Below are 15,887 nucleotides of genomic sequence, written 5' to 3'. Positions count from 1 at the left end.
GGGTACCACTCTTGAGAATCACTGTGGTAAGTAAAATAAAAATGTTTTTTTTTTCTTTTAATGAACTTGGATTGCAAATTAAACGTCAGATCTTCCGAGACCTTTAGAACCACATTAGAAAGCATAACTGTCGTAAAAATGCGATGAGACGGGAGACGGCAATTTAATCAGGAAATACAATTCGGAATGCGTCCGTCTGCGGTTTGAATCTGATGCACATCTTCAATTTTCATGCATGGAAAATGCACTTTAAGATTGTTCCCGCGTTGTAACGTTTTATATATGACCAACGCATTAGTATGAATCCCACCCGCACAGCGTGTCCGACGACCTATTCTGAAAGCAAGCAAGCTAAACCTAGCCGCTAACTAGCACAACTATCCATTAGCGTCTTCTATTTGTGTTTCTTGCACGTAAGACACATTTTATGTGTTTTCTTAGGGAAAATATTCCTAATAATGGTAATACTCTATTTATGAATAGAAAACATGATAAAAGTACATACATTTAATGAGTACGTTTTATATTGCACTTTGAGTCATTACACAAACTTTTTTTTACATTTATTGATGAATGTCACATCAAAACTTTAAATCGTTCCTCACGACTTTTTACAGAGTTGGACCACAGCGATCGCAGCATCATGTTAAAAACATGCCTTAAAGTGCAGAAAGATGACGATAAATAATTTCTGTACAACATCTTTAAGTTTGTTCCCACAATGATCGGTTGGAGTGAGTAGTGTTTCTTTCCTGCTTCCATTTAAAAACAAAAAGGGGAGTAAAGTCATAATCCCGTGAGAATAAAGTTGTACACTTGAAAGATTTAAATAATAAAAGAGCAAAAAAATATTCATAAATTTGCAGGATTAAAGTAATATGAGAATAAAATGGAGTATTGGTGATTAAAGTTGTTTTTTTAAAACTTGTCTGGTATTAACAAAAATACCCCCCCCCCACCCCAAAAAAATATACAATAATGGCAAAATCTGGAGGTAACAATTAGGCTTTGGACTTGGCACTGCGGTCTCCCTCCAGCCAGTATTGTTCACTCTGCATCTCAGTGAGTCTGGAGACGGTCCTTTGGAAGGCGAACATCTCTTCTTCGCCACTGAAGATGGACAGGCTGCTAGCCTCTTCCTGTCGAGACACAAAGTCAAAAGGTTTCACCAAAAGGACCAGTTTCGGACCAAAAAAACGCAGAGGAAAAAAATGAAAAGCTTTTTTTGTGATAAGAACCGTGCAAGACAATGATTCTACTTTGATCTGAGTAACGTATCGCCACATCATGTGAAAGTGGAGATGAAAAAAAATGAAGCATCTCCTACTCTTTTAAGTCCCAGCTCGTCCATGAGGATGTGGCTCTCGTCATGGCCGTGGTCGCCCTCAAGAACAAAGACCTCCTCCAGCGGGTGATCGGCCAGGATCACCACGCGCACCTGAAACGCCACGCAGGTGAACATGGTCAAATATCGACTTTTTCATGTTTCTTTTACAAATATTTGACTTGGCAGCTAGGCCGGGCTAAAATCCAGAGCCACTTCCAAGCAATGACTCAGCCGCGGCCAACAGACCGCATTGTCCGAAAAATTTGAACAAAGCTAAAATTTAGGCGCTGCTTCCGAAAAGGGGCACATACTTGATGACTGGGTGAAGTTGCGGTGGAGCGTATTTGTATTTGGCCACGTGCCCACTGCATGCGCCACACGCACTCATCCGCGCAGTACCTGCCAAGTGTATTTGGCGAAGGAAAATAGAATCCACGCAATCGCCCGGCAGTGTAGGGAGTAAAATTAGGGCGACTAGATTCCGAGTCATGCGACCGGAGCCTGCTGCCTTTGTCGAATTGTACCCCCCCCCCCACACCCCCCCAAAAAAAAAACAAAAACACCCACACGATGTCCCTCCCTTTAACTCAGGCATGTCCAAAGTCCAGCCCGGGCGCCAAATCCGGCCCGGGGTCGAATTTCATCCGGCCCTCGGCCCCTGTCATAAAATCAGTGGCGTCTGGCCCGCAGGTTGGGCGCAATGGAACACGTGTTGCATTGACTGAGGTCTCGTAGACTGGTGAGTGATGTTTCATAGAGTACTGCTTCCCTCTAGTGGCTAAATGAGTAATAGCATTCACTAAATGAGTAATAGCATTTAGACACTAGAGGGCAGTAGCACTCTACGAGACATCACTCACGAGTTAACAAGACATCACTCCGTGTTCATATTAACCTCCCAGTTTACTGAAAAAGGAAAGTTGACTGCGAGGGACGACGATTCAAGGATGGATGGAAATTGGACTATTTCTTCACTGAAATACGCAACAACTGTGTCTGCCTCATTTGCCAAGAGACAGTGGCTGTTTTTAAAGATTATAATGTCAAGCGACATTACCAAACAAGACACGCTGACATGTACGACATGATTACAGGCAAGGAACGAAGAATGTCAGCCAAGGTCGCCCCCCCCCTTCCCCCCCGACATTTTACCACATAAAATCCGGCCCCCTTGGCAAAAAGTTTGGACACCCCTGCTTTAACTGTTGCAAGACGCTTGGCAAAAAAAATCAAACCTTGTGGTCGTAGAGCGCGTCCACCAGCGTGATGAGTCGCCGCGCTTGCGTTTTCTTGTTGAGTGTCAGCAGCGGGATGTGCCGGATGAAGACGGTGTCAAACAGGCGCGAGATCTCCAGGTAGTCGCTGGCCCCGAGAGGCTGAAAACATCAAACAGCTCGGTCATGACTTGCTTAAGCGAAACATCATTGATTGGATTGACAGTTGCACCCTGTCACACAGCTCCTCAAATGTGCAGTCCAGAATGGTCCCGCATGCTTTGTTCAGACGAACTTTCCTGTTGTGCACGTTCAGCACTCTCGGTCGCGTTACTGTGGGAGGACATCAAACGATTCTTGTGCGGCGAAAAAAAAATGCAAACAGTGAAAATATGAGACGAGAAGAAATGACTTACTGTCATTCTGGTTGAAGGCCAGCTCGTCAAAAAGCTTGTCAAGCGTCTCTTCTGCGTCAGGCTCGCTGGAACTGATATCATTGATGGGAATAATCCGTGATTGATCGATAATTCTCAGAAAAGAAACAAAACGTGTTAGGTGACGCACAGATGGATGTCTTACAGGAAGTAGAGTTTCGCCGCGGAGCTTCTGTTCCTCTTGCGGTAGTCGATCCCTGAATCCAGACGAAGAGTTTGGCAATATTTCTGCACAATATTTAGTTGGACTGAGCGCTGCATGTTGGGATCATTTGCCGATTCGGCCAAAAAAAAAAAAAAAAAGATGACGTCTTACCTGCAACACGGCAATAAAAGGCACAAAATTGACCCTCTGCAGCCCGTTTTTATACAAGTCTAGAAAAGGCAGAAGAGGGGGGGGGTCAAATCATTTTTTTTCTCCACATTGTGTCCAAGGTGTGCCAACTTTTGTTGTTGTAGAATTCCGATTTTTTTTTTTTTTAGTTATTTTAACTTTGCCTAATTTCCAATTTGGGGCGGCCCGGTAGTCCAGTGGTTAGCACGTCGGCTTCACAGTGCAGAGGTACCGGGTTCGATTCCAGCTCCGGCCTCCCTGTGTGGAGTTTGCATGTTCTCCCCGGGCCTGCGTGGCTTTTCTCCGGGTGCTCCGGTTTCCTCCCACATTCCAAAAACATGCGTGGCAGGCTGATTGAACACTCTAAATTGTCCCTAGGTGTGAGTGTGTGTGCGCATGGTTGTTCGTCTGTGTGTGCCCTGCGATTGGCTGGCAACCGATTCAGGGTGTCCCCCGCCTACTAAAAATTTGATTTTTATTCTTAATTTCATATACATCTAAGGATTTCTTGGAATTTAATTTCCCATTTCAATGAATGCATCTTAAAATTCAACGCTGACTGCAAATACAATTAATTTCATTCCTAAATGTCACTTTATCTCGCCTCTAATTTAATTCTCTTTCCAGGGTAATTCCTGTTTTATTAAATTGTTGTTTAATTTAATCTCATGTCCGATTTTAATTTACTTCCCGATTGTATTTAATTCCATTCTCGATTCAATTTAAATTCAACACGTTTTGACGAGCGATAATCGTCGTATTCTTCACACTTGCGACGTACATTTGTAAATCCGTCTCTTGATTGGATCGGTTTCGTAACGTCGCGCCCCCGCGACTTTCCTCTCACCTTCAGGGATGCGATTGGACGTGGCCACGACGACCACGCCGCGGAGAAACAGGTTCTCAAAAAGCTGCTTGAGAATCATGGCGTCGGCGATGTCCGTCACCTGGCAACAAGGTGAGGCCTCGTTTCGACCAATTATCATCGGCATCGTAAGAATCAAAGCCCAGTCGCTACCTGAAACTCGTCAAAGCACAGCAAACAAGCTTCCTCGCTGATCTCCTCGGCGACGGGCGCGATGGGGTCGTACGATTTGGCCATCTTGCCCGCTTTCCTCTTCGGCAGACTTTGCTTCAGCCGATGGATCCCTGCGCGGTCGCATTTACGCGTCCGAAAATGTCCATTATCACCCAAGCGGGAAACGTTCGTCAATCATGGCAAAAAATATCACAAAACAATTCGTCACGCGTCAAATCGCACTCACGTTTGTGGACGTCCAACATGAAGCCGTGGAAGTGGACCCTCTTTTTCTTTTCCGTCTCCACGTGCGAGTAAAACATATCCATCACCATGGTTTTACCCGTGCCTGAAATAACGATCGCGCGTCATTTGGTATCAAAATTAAAAAGGCGATACGGTTTTGAGTATCCCTTACCCACATCGCCGTAAATGTAATAACCCCTGGGGGGCTTCGGCCTGGTGAAAAACTGCAAGAAATGTACGTTGACGGCATGAGACGGGCATGTTGTGCAGTATCAAGTGTCAAATGATCAATATTATGATTAATAAGCTGCTAGGAGCCAAGTTGTGGTGGCCATGCAAGAATCGGAGACTGGTATCGATTTAAAACGATACCAAAGATAATTCCTAATTAGGTCCGACTATCTGTGGCGTGGCGACCGAGTGGCCAAAATTCACGCACGTATAATGTCGGTGGACGATCAAAGCGGCCATTTTAAAAATAAAAATAATAATAAATTATTATTATTAAATTAGGGCGGTCCGGTAGTCCAGTGGTTAGCACGTCGGCTTCACAGTGCAGAGGTACCGGGTTCGATTCCAGCTCCGGCCTCCCTGTGTGGAGTTTGCATGTTCTCCCCGGGCCTGCGTGGGTTTTCTCCGGGTGCTCCGGTTTCCTCCCACATTCCAAAAATATGCGTGGCAGGCTGATTGAACACTCTAAATTGTCCCTAGGTGTGAGTGTGAGTGCGAATGGTTGTTCGTTTCTGTGTGCCCTGCGATTGGCTGGCAACCGATTCAGGGTGTCCCCCGCCTACTGCCCGAAGACGGCTGGGATAGGCTCCAGCACCCCCCGCGACCCTAGTGAGGATCAAGCGGCTCGGAAGATGAATGAATGAATGAATGAATGAATATTATTAAATTATTATAATAATTTTAAAAAATCCACAATCTCCACTTCCTGGTATATACGTACAGTCAATATTGTTCATTCATTCATTCATTCATCTTCCGTACCGCTTGATCCTCACTAAGGTCGCGGGGGGCGCTGGAGCCCATCCCAGCCATCTCCGGGCAGTAGGCGGGGGACACCCTGAATCGGTTGCCAGCCAATCGCAGGGCACACAGAAACGAACAACCATCCGCGCTCACACTCACACCTAGGGACAATTTTAGAGTGTTCAATCAGCCTGCCACGCATGTTTTTGGAATGTGGGAAAAACCAGAGCACCCGGAGAAAACCCACGCAGGCCCGGGGAGAACATGCAAACTCCACACAGGGAGGCCAGAGCTGGAATCGAACCGGGTACCTCTGCACTGTGAAACCGACGTGCTAACCACTGGACTACCGGGCCGCCAGTCAATATTGTGATTTACAATAACACTTAACCACATTTACAATTGAAAGTGTCCGTTTTCTTCCCATCGGCAACGTGATCGCGTTCACATGATATCACAAGATTGTGTCGTGAGTGACCAAAGGAATCCCAACACCAATTATTGTACCTTTTGCGTCGATAGTTTTCGTCCCATCCGGCAATTACCGTATCAAGCAAGATGTTATCCGTTCTAAATCATTGATGAATCGACAACTGGAAGAATTGATCAGATTCTTTGAATAAACGACGGGGTAATCCATAGAAAAATCGATTAGAAGAACAAAATCATCTCTGTGATTTCTCATGATATATGGCGGCCATTTTACCTCCTAAATTTCTGTATCATGATTTTATCAGTACTCTTTGCCAAATATCACCACAGCTAATTCATCTCCAATTATGTCATTCGTCCTCCCTTGCGAAATTGTGAAACTGTCACAAAATATTATCCGAGTGTACCTTTTGGAAGATGGACGTGGTCGCGTTGTCGTATCCGCGGAGCGTTTCGTGCAGCTGGTCCAGTTTGCGCATCACGGCTCTTTGGTGCTCGTCCTCCCGCAGGATTCCGTCCCGGATCAGCCCGCTGTAGTGATCCAGGGGGCCGCTGAAGCCCCCGCTGTTCTCCGTTGCCGCCTCATGCCGGGCTTCCGCCACGTAGTCTTCTCATAGAGAAACAACGACATGGCGGGATCATACAATTTTTTTTTTGTTGTTTTACAACTGAGAGCGACAAAACAGGTGGGTTAAGTATTCGCCAAGGTTGTAATAGTTAACTACAACTAATCAACTAACTCAAAATAAAATTGAAAAAAAAATGTTACTAAACGATAATAACTTAGTATTCATTCATTTTTTTGTCTTTTTTTTTTTTTTTTTGCTCTGGAAGGCACCTATTATAAAAAAAATGATGTACAAATTATGTTTTATTGTATTCAGTAAAAAGAGGCTTTCCGATTTTTGGGCGTTGAAATGATCGATTTTATATGCATTGTGTTTTTCAAGTTATGAGTTATAAATTTCACAAATTATTTCGCATAGTTAAGGAATTGCGTCATTAGCTTATTTTTTTTTGGGGGGGGTAATAATTCATTGATTATGTTGTCTGTTTCTGAGGTTGGCAAGCTTTCCGAGGAGAGCAGACTTTTGAAAATATGAAAGGACTTTATGGGAATTTGAAAAGCAGAATTCGGTGCGCTTTCATTGCTTTTAAACGGTGAGAACTTTTTCGATTTGTCACGAGGAAACGATCCTTACATCAAAGAAATAGTCTTTCAAAGACCTTTTGATCATGGCTCTTTCATGGGAACCGATTCATTTTGAAAAAGTCACGCACATACAGTACGTACAATAAATACTGAAGATTTTCACTCGTCACTTCCCACCACTGCTGCAAACGTGCGAGCGTCGCACGAATTTGGAATTAGGAACAATGTGGCTGCGTGAAAGGAGTCATAGCTCACCGGACTCGGATAGTTAAGTAAGTAAGAATTGGAATTGGATTCAAATCACAAACTAGAATACTTATTTTGACTAGAATTACGTGCCGTATAGCTCAGGTTAGCCCACCTTTAAATGGGGACTATTTTTTTTACGAATAAAAGTACACAGTCGCCGGCCCCCCAACTAAAAAAAAAAAACTCACCAATAACCCGTCTCACCTCGTCTGCGACACGACATTACGGTTTTCATTACTTCGATAGAGGAACCCTGAGCTCTCCGGAAGAAAGTGCGGCGCAGAGAGGCTGTCATCTTGGATGACAGCGGCATCCACACCGCCATCTTGATTCAAAATAACTTTATGGATAAAGTGACGGCGAAGAAAGTAGTGTAGTTTTTATTAGCTACTGACAGAGGGAGACATCGACTCCATTTTGAGTCACTGGGTGCCAATTAACTACTGTACTGGGTTCTTAGTGGTCTAAAACATACGGAGTTTATTTTATAATAATAATAATAATAATACATTTTATTTGTGGGCGCCTTTCTAGAAACTCAAGGACACCTTACAACAAGCAGTTAAAATCACGAGTACAATGTTAAAAACTACATCAAATAAGATAAGAAAAAATACAACAAAAATAAATAAATAAATAAATTTTCTACTCATGAATAATATTTTTCGAGAATATGAAATGTCTGAAGTCATGCGGTTTAAAGTACTCCGTTACTTGTGCAAAATGAAATGACAGAAATGCACAAATGGTAACTTTAAGCGCGGCCTAGTGCAATAATTGTGATAGTTCATTTTATTTATTGGCGCCTTTCCGCGCACTCAGTGTGACTTTACGAAGAATAAATTACAGACGAAAAACATATCCAGAAAATGTACAAATCTCAATTTCATAAATTTATTCCGTTTTGTGCATTTATGACTAAACATCTACGCAACAATGAAAGCAGAATAGCTATTTACATATATGATGGAAAAAAAATATTGATTTTTACACATTATATCCACAGTAATTAATCCCAGAGGCAATTATTGTTCATTCCTAAAAATAAGTCGAGTCGAGTTTTTCCTCCTGTCTTGTTTCCATTTTTTCGAAACGAGTGCAATTTTGCCTCCACCTCACTGAGCCGCAGACAAAACGTGGGAGGCTTACAGGCTTGTTCCCATGACAACCGAGCAACCCCATCACTACTAGCCTGCCGCTACCTCGAAGCACATCCACCCTCTCTCTCTCTCATCCCCCCCTCCCTCCCTCCCTCCCTCCCCCCACTCCCTCCCCCATCTGTTTGTCTGTCTGCTGTACACACACAGCAGCAGCGTTACATCCGCTTTTGAACTGTAAAGACGAGCCAGGCACATCAGGGCCCCCTCCTGCTTGTCTGCGTCGGGCGGTGAGTGTTTACATCCTTTGTCAACGGACGTCTCCTATGTGGGTTAGAAGATGGACTCTGTCGTGGACGCTGATCGTACTATATAGCCGGGGAGTCATGGAGAAAGCAACCACCCCCCACCCCCACCTCAGAAACAACCTCCCACCCTTTTACCGCTGAATGCATTAGTCTAATGAGAGACTGCGGCAACATTAATTGGGTTATGATGGTGGTTTTGTCACAGGAAGACAGTATAATTTCTCTTTTTCTTCTTGGGTAAGTTGTGCATTCTAATCAGGTGGATTTTTTTTTTCTTTTTCATTTTGTTTTGTTATTAGCTCCAAATGAGTGCACCCGCAGCGACGGTGCAGCAGCGAGCAGACGGGAACGACGACGACGACGGTGAAATGCAAGCGGCCGCGGTGGCACCATCCTCCTTCATGCAGGGCCAGTCGGGCAAGATTCCGGGCAGGAAGCGAGGCAGACCCCCGCTGCGAAGTGTGACCAAGATAGATTTCGCCAACCGCTACGCCGACTCGCTGCCGCCACTCAAAGTGCCGAAGAAGAGGGGCAGGAAGCCGGGATTCAAGGTCAGAACGGGGCGGCGAGGGTAGTGGGGATACCTTGAAGTTGAATTTGTTTCGCAATTGAGCTCGCGGAAGAAAACCCACGCAGGCCCGGGGAGAACATGCAAACTCCACACAGGGAGGCCGGAGCTGGAATCGAACCCGGTACCTCTGCACTGTGAAGCCGACGTGCTAACCACTGGACTACCGGGCCGCCCTGATTTCATATAGTTTTTTTTTTTTTTTTTAAACCAGAAAGCTGACTTTTGAAATGACTTCAGTTTTGTGCCATCTGCTCTTTTTCTTCCCACGGAATTAAACAACTGAAAGAATATCCTCCACAAGTGCTGATTCTATCATTTTTTGCCAGGGGTTGTACACCCTGCCTGTATAATTAACATCTTAATGATCGAATTGATTAGAAGATTGATTTGGCATCCCAAATATTTGACCGTCGACACGAATCAATCGATCAAAACCAAACAATCAAGTCTTCCCGGAAGGCCCGCCTCAACGAATGTGTTTTGAACCGCTTTTTCTTGTTCTTCTGCAGCTGAAACCCAGAATGGTGATGACGCCGTTGGCCATCTCGCCACCCAGCAGCACCCCCGAGCCCGACATGAGCTCCATCCCTCAAGACGCCGCCACAATCCCCCACTCGGCCACGCCGCAGGTGCTCACAGGTAAGAGGTGACCACAAGTCGGGCAAAGACCTCATTCGCGAAGCTGCAAATGGAAATGGGAGGCCGGCGTTTTTTTTGTTGTTTTTTTTTTTTTTTTGCAACCAGAGAGATGGGCCAGAGATGAGGTTAACACACAAATAACTAAATAAATAAACAAAAAAATTAAAACAGACAAATAAATAAACAATAGGATCACATGAATATAAAATATGATAATATTAATAATATTTCTGTCACGAATAAAAAAAAAATTCTCAATTTCTACAATTGTATTATTTCAAATACATTTGAACTATTCATCCAATAATTGGTATGTGTCAAATACAATCATTCATTCGTATTGTCTTATTGATCATTAATGTCATTATAATTGACTAACAAATGAGTTAAGATGAAGGACCAAATGTTTAAAGTCGATGTAAAATTTGGGGTTTTAGTCATAAAATGAAATTCATCTTTATTTTATTAGTTTTTATGATAATCGGCTAATTATTCAACAAAATAAATCAAATATGTTAATGTATGTGAAAAAATGTTAATTTTAATAAAAAAAAATTTCGGGGGCACAAATTCTTGAACCAATAATGAAAAAAAATGTGAATGCACATACTATATATTTTTTTAAATAAAAAAAGTATTACATTTTTTTCATTGGGACAGTCGACCCTCACATTCAACACCCGCAAATTTGCATCATCACAGATTTCCCCACCCCCTCAAATTGTTTTATTCATTTCTTTATTTCTTGTTCTCATCAACTGATTATGAATTAACCACTTATTCACTGAGAGGAATTTTATTTTTTTAAATACGTGCAAAATTTCCCCAAAGAGTTGACGGTCGCCACCTCTTGCATTCAGTGTGCATCTACATCAACAAGCATGCCAACACAGGCCCGAACCTGGACCGGAAGAGGATCCAGCAGCTGCCCGATCACTTTGGGCCTGACCGGCCGTCGGTGGTGCTGCAGCAGGCCGTGCAGGGATGCATCGACAGCGCCTTCCAGCAGAAGACCGTCTTCACGCTGCTCACGCAGGGATACGGGGGAGAGAAGATCTCGGGTAGACTTTCACTCATCGCACACGGCGCATCTCGTTCTCCATAGCTGCCGGTCAGTCGGCTTAGTTTTCATTCAAGGGACTAAAAGGACAAAAACGCGTAGCTTTATTAAGAAGTCTGCATTTGTCTCCGTTGGGGACTTTTTGGATCACAGCTTTATCAGGATCCTGTGTCTTAATTTGATTTTTTTTTTTTAAATGGACTCCACCGACTATGAGGGCAATTGATATTTGGCATCTGAACCGCAGCCACGTTTGACGGCAAGCAGCACCTCCTGAGCCTCCCTGTGGTGAACAGCATCGACTACGTGCTGCGCTTCCTGAAGAAGCTTTGTCGCAGCCTGCACTGCGAGAACCTGTTTAGCGACCAGCCCATCAGCCAGCGTGCCTCCTACCACTCGGACGGTAAGACGCTCAATCGTACTCCACGTCTAACGTCCCTGCCATATCACGGATCGATGCGGTTTATGTTCATCATTTTTCACAGCCCCTTCTTTCCCGCTTCCATCTCGCCCGTAGTGGAAACGTCTCCGGCCGAGGATTACCGCCACGAGCACGCCGACGGGAAGCGCTACCCGGTGACGGATCACCGAGAGTCCGCGTTCAACTCGATCAGCTCCTCCTCGTATTCGTCTTCGCCAAAGTCCTCCTACGGCTTCAGCGCATCGCAGCAGTTCTCCAACGCGCCGGCAGCCTCCAGGCCGTCGCCGAGCAGCCCCGGCGCCTTTGTGGAAAGCAACAGGACAGGTGAGGGAGGCCATTGGCGGTCTGGTTGCCAGCCAATTAGGGTTTCGAAAAACATTCATTTCTTCAAGTAAAGTAAATTAAATGCAAACGGATGGAACTTCAACTTAATTCAACTCATCTTTATTTACATTGCCCGTATACATACTTTCTTACCCGACTACTTATACAATTAACACTCACTCGCTCATTCGCCAACAAACTAACTCCCTAACATACTAACTACCACTAACTAACTCAGTAACTAACTTACTTTCGAACTTAATGACTTCAAAACTTGTTCACTAACTGACGTACTAGCTAGCTAGCTAGCTAGCTAAATAACAACTCAAACCACTAGCATACAAATGTACGCATTCCTTAACATACTAATCCCCTCTAACTCGGTAACTAAATTTCTTTACAACTTGCTCACATAACTTATTAACTTACCAGCTACAGTCAAACCTCATTACAACCTGGAGGGACATCAGGAATCTGTACGTTATAACGGTAGCTCGTTGAAACCATTTCCAATAAAATGGCCCCCGACTATGATGTACTGTATAATGCAGGATGAACATTAGAGATGTAAAAACATGAACATGTAATACCGTATAAATATGTCGGTTACAAATACGTCCATACGGTAGGAAGAAAACATTTAGTCAGCAAATGAAAAGTGCCTCTTGTCCAGTTTACCGTTTACGATCATCTTTCAGTCTGTTGGCCTCGAACTCTGCCATGATTGTGTTGATATTTGTGGAAATCGTTGACTTTGCCAATTCGGAGTCTCGGCTGAGCTTCGTCTTTCAAAAGTGAGAGACAATTCCAGCCTTCGCAGACAGCGAGATTTGCTTCCCTTTACCAGACGTTTTCAGAGCTGTGCTCTAGACCGCGCCGTGTCTTCGGAAGTTGCGAATTTCTCCATTTGTGAGACAATAAAGGTTTTCTGATCTTTTTCTTATCGTACAACAATGTACGAGTCGTTCAGTAGTAGCGTTGCGAAGCAACGGAGGAGACTCCCACGCTGTACATTTTGTTCGTAAGCAATGTCGCGGCGGCAGTTAGCTTCCCACAGTTCGTTGTGACAAAGGCCTTTTTACTATTTAGTCGGAAAAAAATCTGGTCGTTCTAATCTTTACCTTATAAAGCTGTTTGTTGTAAGCAAAATGGGCAAATGGCCAACTATCGCTAACTTTGTATCGCTAACTTTGTATCGAACTCACCTTATACCTTAATTACCATCTAAGCCATTCGCTAACTTACTGAGCACCGAGCTAAAATACAACCTTCCTCCTTCACTAACTCACTTAGTAACCTTCTAACTAGCTAGCTAGATAACTAGCTTTAACAGTTAGTTAACTAACTAACTAACTAACCAACTAACTAGCTAACTACCTTCTAAATAGCTAGCCAACTAACTAGCTTTAACAGATATCTAGTTAGCTAGCCAGTTAACTAACTGTTAAAGCTAGCTAGCTAACTAGCTTTAACAGATGTTTAGTTAGTTAGTTAACTAACTGTTAAAGCTAGCTAGCTAGCTAGCCAGTTAGTTAGAAGGTTACTAACTAGCTTTAACCGCTAGTTAACTAACTAACTAACTATCTGTTAACGCTAGTTGGCTACCTAGCTAGTTAGGTTACTACGCTACTTCTAACTAGCTAGCTAACTAGGTTTAACAGTATTTTAGTTTTATTTGCAATTTTTCTCATGCGAGTGTGCGGCAAGTTGTAGCATACAGCATTGATGAGCGCTTGTCCCGTCAGGTGGCTATGCCGTGCAGGAGTCCAAGGCCCCGCCCCCCGGCAAGGATCCGTCCACGTGGAGCGTGGACGACGTGGTGTGGTTCATCCGGGATGCCGACGCCAACGCCCTCGGACCTCACGCCGACGTCTTCAGGAAACACGTGAGCCCAGACCACACATAGTATTATCATCATAATTCATAATCAATTAGAGTTATCGATAAAAAAAGACACAAAAGCCAGGTATTCGTAGATGAGGTGAAAGAAAGTTATTGCTCCCTGGCCCCACTCCTCACCCCCGCAGGAGATCGATGGTAACGCGCTGTTGCTGCTCAAGAGCGACATGATCATGAAGTACCTCGGCCTGAAGCTGGGGCCTGCCCTCAAGCTGTGCTACCACATCGACAAGCTCAAGCAAAGCAAGTTGTAGGATCATCGCACCTGATTGGTCCGTTTATAGGAAATCGCGGAAGAAACGGGCACCATAGGCTCACTGTTGTAGCTGCCGACTGGGTCAAATCGAGGAGGAAACTACGAATGACTGTTAACGAAAACACCTTTCACACTCCCTTGAAAATACTTTTTTTGGGGTTTTTTTTTGTCTTTGCGTTTTCTTGGCTGTTCGCGATAAACAACGCTGACGTGGAATGGAGACAGAAAGCTCGGACTGAACCATTTTGAAAATTAGTCCAATTTTCATCTTTTATGAAACTAAGACTGCACCTCCGAAGCATTGAACTGATGTAGACACTATCAACAGTAAATCATATATTTTTTAAAAAGTAAAGCCTACCGACTCACCAAAATGCAGCACTTTTGTTGAGATTTTTTTTTTCCATAATTGCAGCCTTTTTTTTTTATTTGAAAATTGTGTTTGACGACATTTGCAATATCAATTTGAATTTGATTAATCAGCCCGAGACAAAGCTGACCCAAATTTTGGGGTTCGAGTTTAGTATTAAAGCGGTCACGGAGGCAGGAGAAAATGAGATAAAATGAATTATTATTTTATCCAAATAAACGATTTTACATGCACACGTGAACTGCTTTTGGCTCATTGGGCTGTTTTGAAAATCCAATGTGGCCCCCGGAGCACAAAAGCTTGCCCAGCCCTGCTCTACAGGGTCCTTTCATTATTATAAATACCCGCACTGAAAAAAAGCGAAAAGCATTTACTTTATTTAAAGATATTTCGATGCTATTGTTTTTTTTTCGGAAGCGGTGCCTTTACTGAATTAGCTTGTTTTACGCTAATTTGACGCAAAATGATGGTATCGTTCCGAGGAAGCGCAGTAATATGCATACTGTATCTATACATATACATTCGGGGTGGAACACAAAAACGATTTCAATCGGGAAAGTTGGTTTTGATCTAGCGAAGTGTTATACTGCCTCCTGGTGGCCAAGATGGGCATACTGGAAGGAACGGCACAATGAAATAAATTGCAGCATGATTCATTCTTTACAGTCTAATTATGTTATTACTCCTGATGTGGCCAAATTGAAGCACTGAACTGTATCGTCCTTGAAACGTATTTCAATTAATGTATTGAATCCTTTTATATATATATATATATATATGTGTGTATGTATTTAATATTGAAACAGCATTCTTAAATGGTATCGTATGCCTCTCGAATCGTCTTTAGTTGGAGAGGCGCACACCCCTAATGTACATGTGTACAGATACTACAGAATGCGCGGAAGTGTTTCATTGTGCACAAATGTCACAAGCCTCACCATTTTCAAAGTCCATCTGTTATCAGTGTTGACATCGACGAGGACGATGTGTGTTTTGTGACGGTGCAACGTCGAGGAAAATATCAATATGCGTGTAATCCTGTATGTGAGTATTAAATCAAGACGTGTTAACTACTACTTTTGCCTCCGTGTGTCTTATTCATTCATTCATTCATTCATTCATCTTCCGAGCCGCTTGATCCTCACGAGGGTCGCGGGGGGTGCTGGAGCCTATCCCAGCTGTCTTCGGGCAGTAGGCGGGGGACACCCTGAATCGGTTGCCAGCCAATCGCAGGGCACAAAGAAACGAACAACCATTCGCACTCACACTCACGCCCAGGGACAATTTAGAATGTTCAATCAGCCTTCCACGCATGTTTTTGGAATGTGGGAGGAAACCGGAGCACCCAGAGAAAACCCACGCAGGCCCGGGGAGAACATGCAAACTCCACACAGGGAGGCCGGAGCTGGAATCGAACCCGGTACCCCTGCACTGTGAAGCCGCCGTGTGTCTTATATTTGTATTATTTTCTCATACAAGTGAAATTTTGTCTTAATATTTTATATTATATATTTTAATAGTTTTTGTCATTTTGTTTTTTCATATTTACCTTTTTAATTT

At 43.6% G+C, this 15,887-nt stretch overlaps 4 protein-coding genes across 8 annotated transcripts in view; 2 read left to right on the top strand and 2 right to left on the bottom strand.

Annotated features, from left to right (window-relative positions):
* Positions 1-320, bottom strand: part of srsf5a (serine and arginine rich splicing factor 5a) — a 97,712-nt gene extending 97,392 nt beyond the window's left edge. Inside the window, exon 1 of the mRNA XM_052086438.1 lies at positions 316-320. The gene's annotated coding sequence lies outside the window, so the exon portion shown is untranslated. The remainder of the gene's footprint in view (positions 1-315) is intronic.
* LOC127614944 (SAM and SH3 domain-containing protein 1-like) overlaps positions 1-15,887 on the top strand; it is a 68,551-nt gene that overhangs the window by 48,887 nt on the left and 3,777 nt on the right. The gene's annotated exons all lie outside the window — the stretch shown is intronic.
* Positions 845-7,752, bottom strand: afg1la (AFG1 like ATPase a). 2 transcript variants are annotated; one of them, XM_052086426.1, is made up of 13 exons: positions 7,587-7,752; positions 6,388-6,587; positions 4,746-4,797; positions 4,575-4,676; positions 4,328-4,458; positions 4,157-4,256; positions 3,292-3,350; positions 3,121-3,203; positions 2,958-3,028; positions 2,774-2,874; positions 2,563-2,703; positions 1,328-1,438; positions 845-1,139 (listed from the first exon to the last, which is right to left on the bottom strand). In XM_052086426.1, the coding sequence occupies exons 1-13, from the start codon at positions 7,705-7,707 to the stop codon at positions 1,002-1,004; spliced, it is 1,410 nt and encodes a 469-aa protein (XP_051942386.1). In that variant the 5' UTR covers positions 7,708-7,752; the 3' UTR covers positions 845-1,001. The 2 variants fall into 2 exon arrangements, with proteins under 2 accessions (XP_051942386.1, XP_051942387.1); XM_052086427.1 differs by having other exon boundaries at positions 7,571-7,730.
* Positions 4,163-15,403, top strand: scml4 (Scm polycomb group protein like 4). 4 transcript variants are annotated; one of them, XM_052086430.1, is made up of 8 exons: positions 4,163-4,267; positions 9,087-9,338; positions 9,868-9,997; positions 10,858-11,058; positions 11,305-11,460; positions 11,575-11,802; positions 13,548-13,687; positions 13,830-15,403. In XM_052086430.1, the coding sequence occupies exons 2-8, from the start codon at positions 9,093-9,095 to the stop codon at positions 13,953-13,955; spliced, it is 1,227 nt and encodes a 408-aa protein (XP_051942390.1). In that variant the 5' UTR covers positions 4,163-4,267; positions 9,087-9,092; the 3' UTR covers positions 13,956-15,403. The 4 variants fall into 4 exon arrangements, with proteins under 4 accessions (XP_051942390.1, XP_051942391.1, XP_051942389.1 ...); XM_052086431.1 differs by lacking the exon at positions 4,163-4,267 and adding an exon at positions 7,173-7,405; XM_052086429.1 differs by lacking the exon at positions 4,163-4,267 and adding an exon at positions 8,627-8,769.

This window comes from Hippocampus zosterae, chromosome 14 (assembly GCF_025434085.1).
Source record: "Hippocampus zosterae strain Florida chromosome 14, ASM2543408v3, whole genome shotgun sequence".
NCBI classification, from domain to species: Eukaryota; Metazoa; Chordata; class Actinopteri; order Syngnathiformes; family Syngnathidae; genus Hippocampus; species Hippocampus zosterae.
This window is presented reverse-complemented; position numbering and strand designations above follow the sequence as displayed.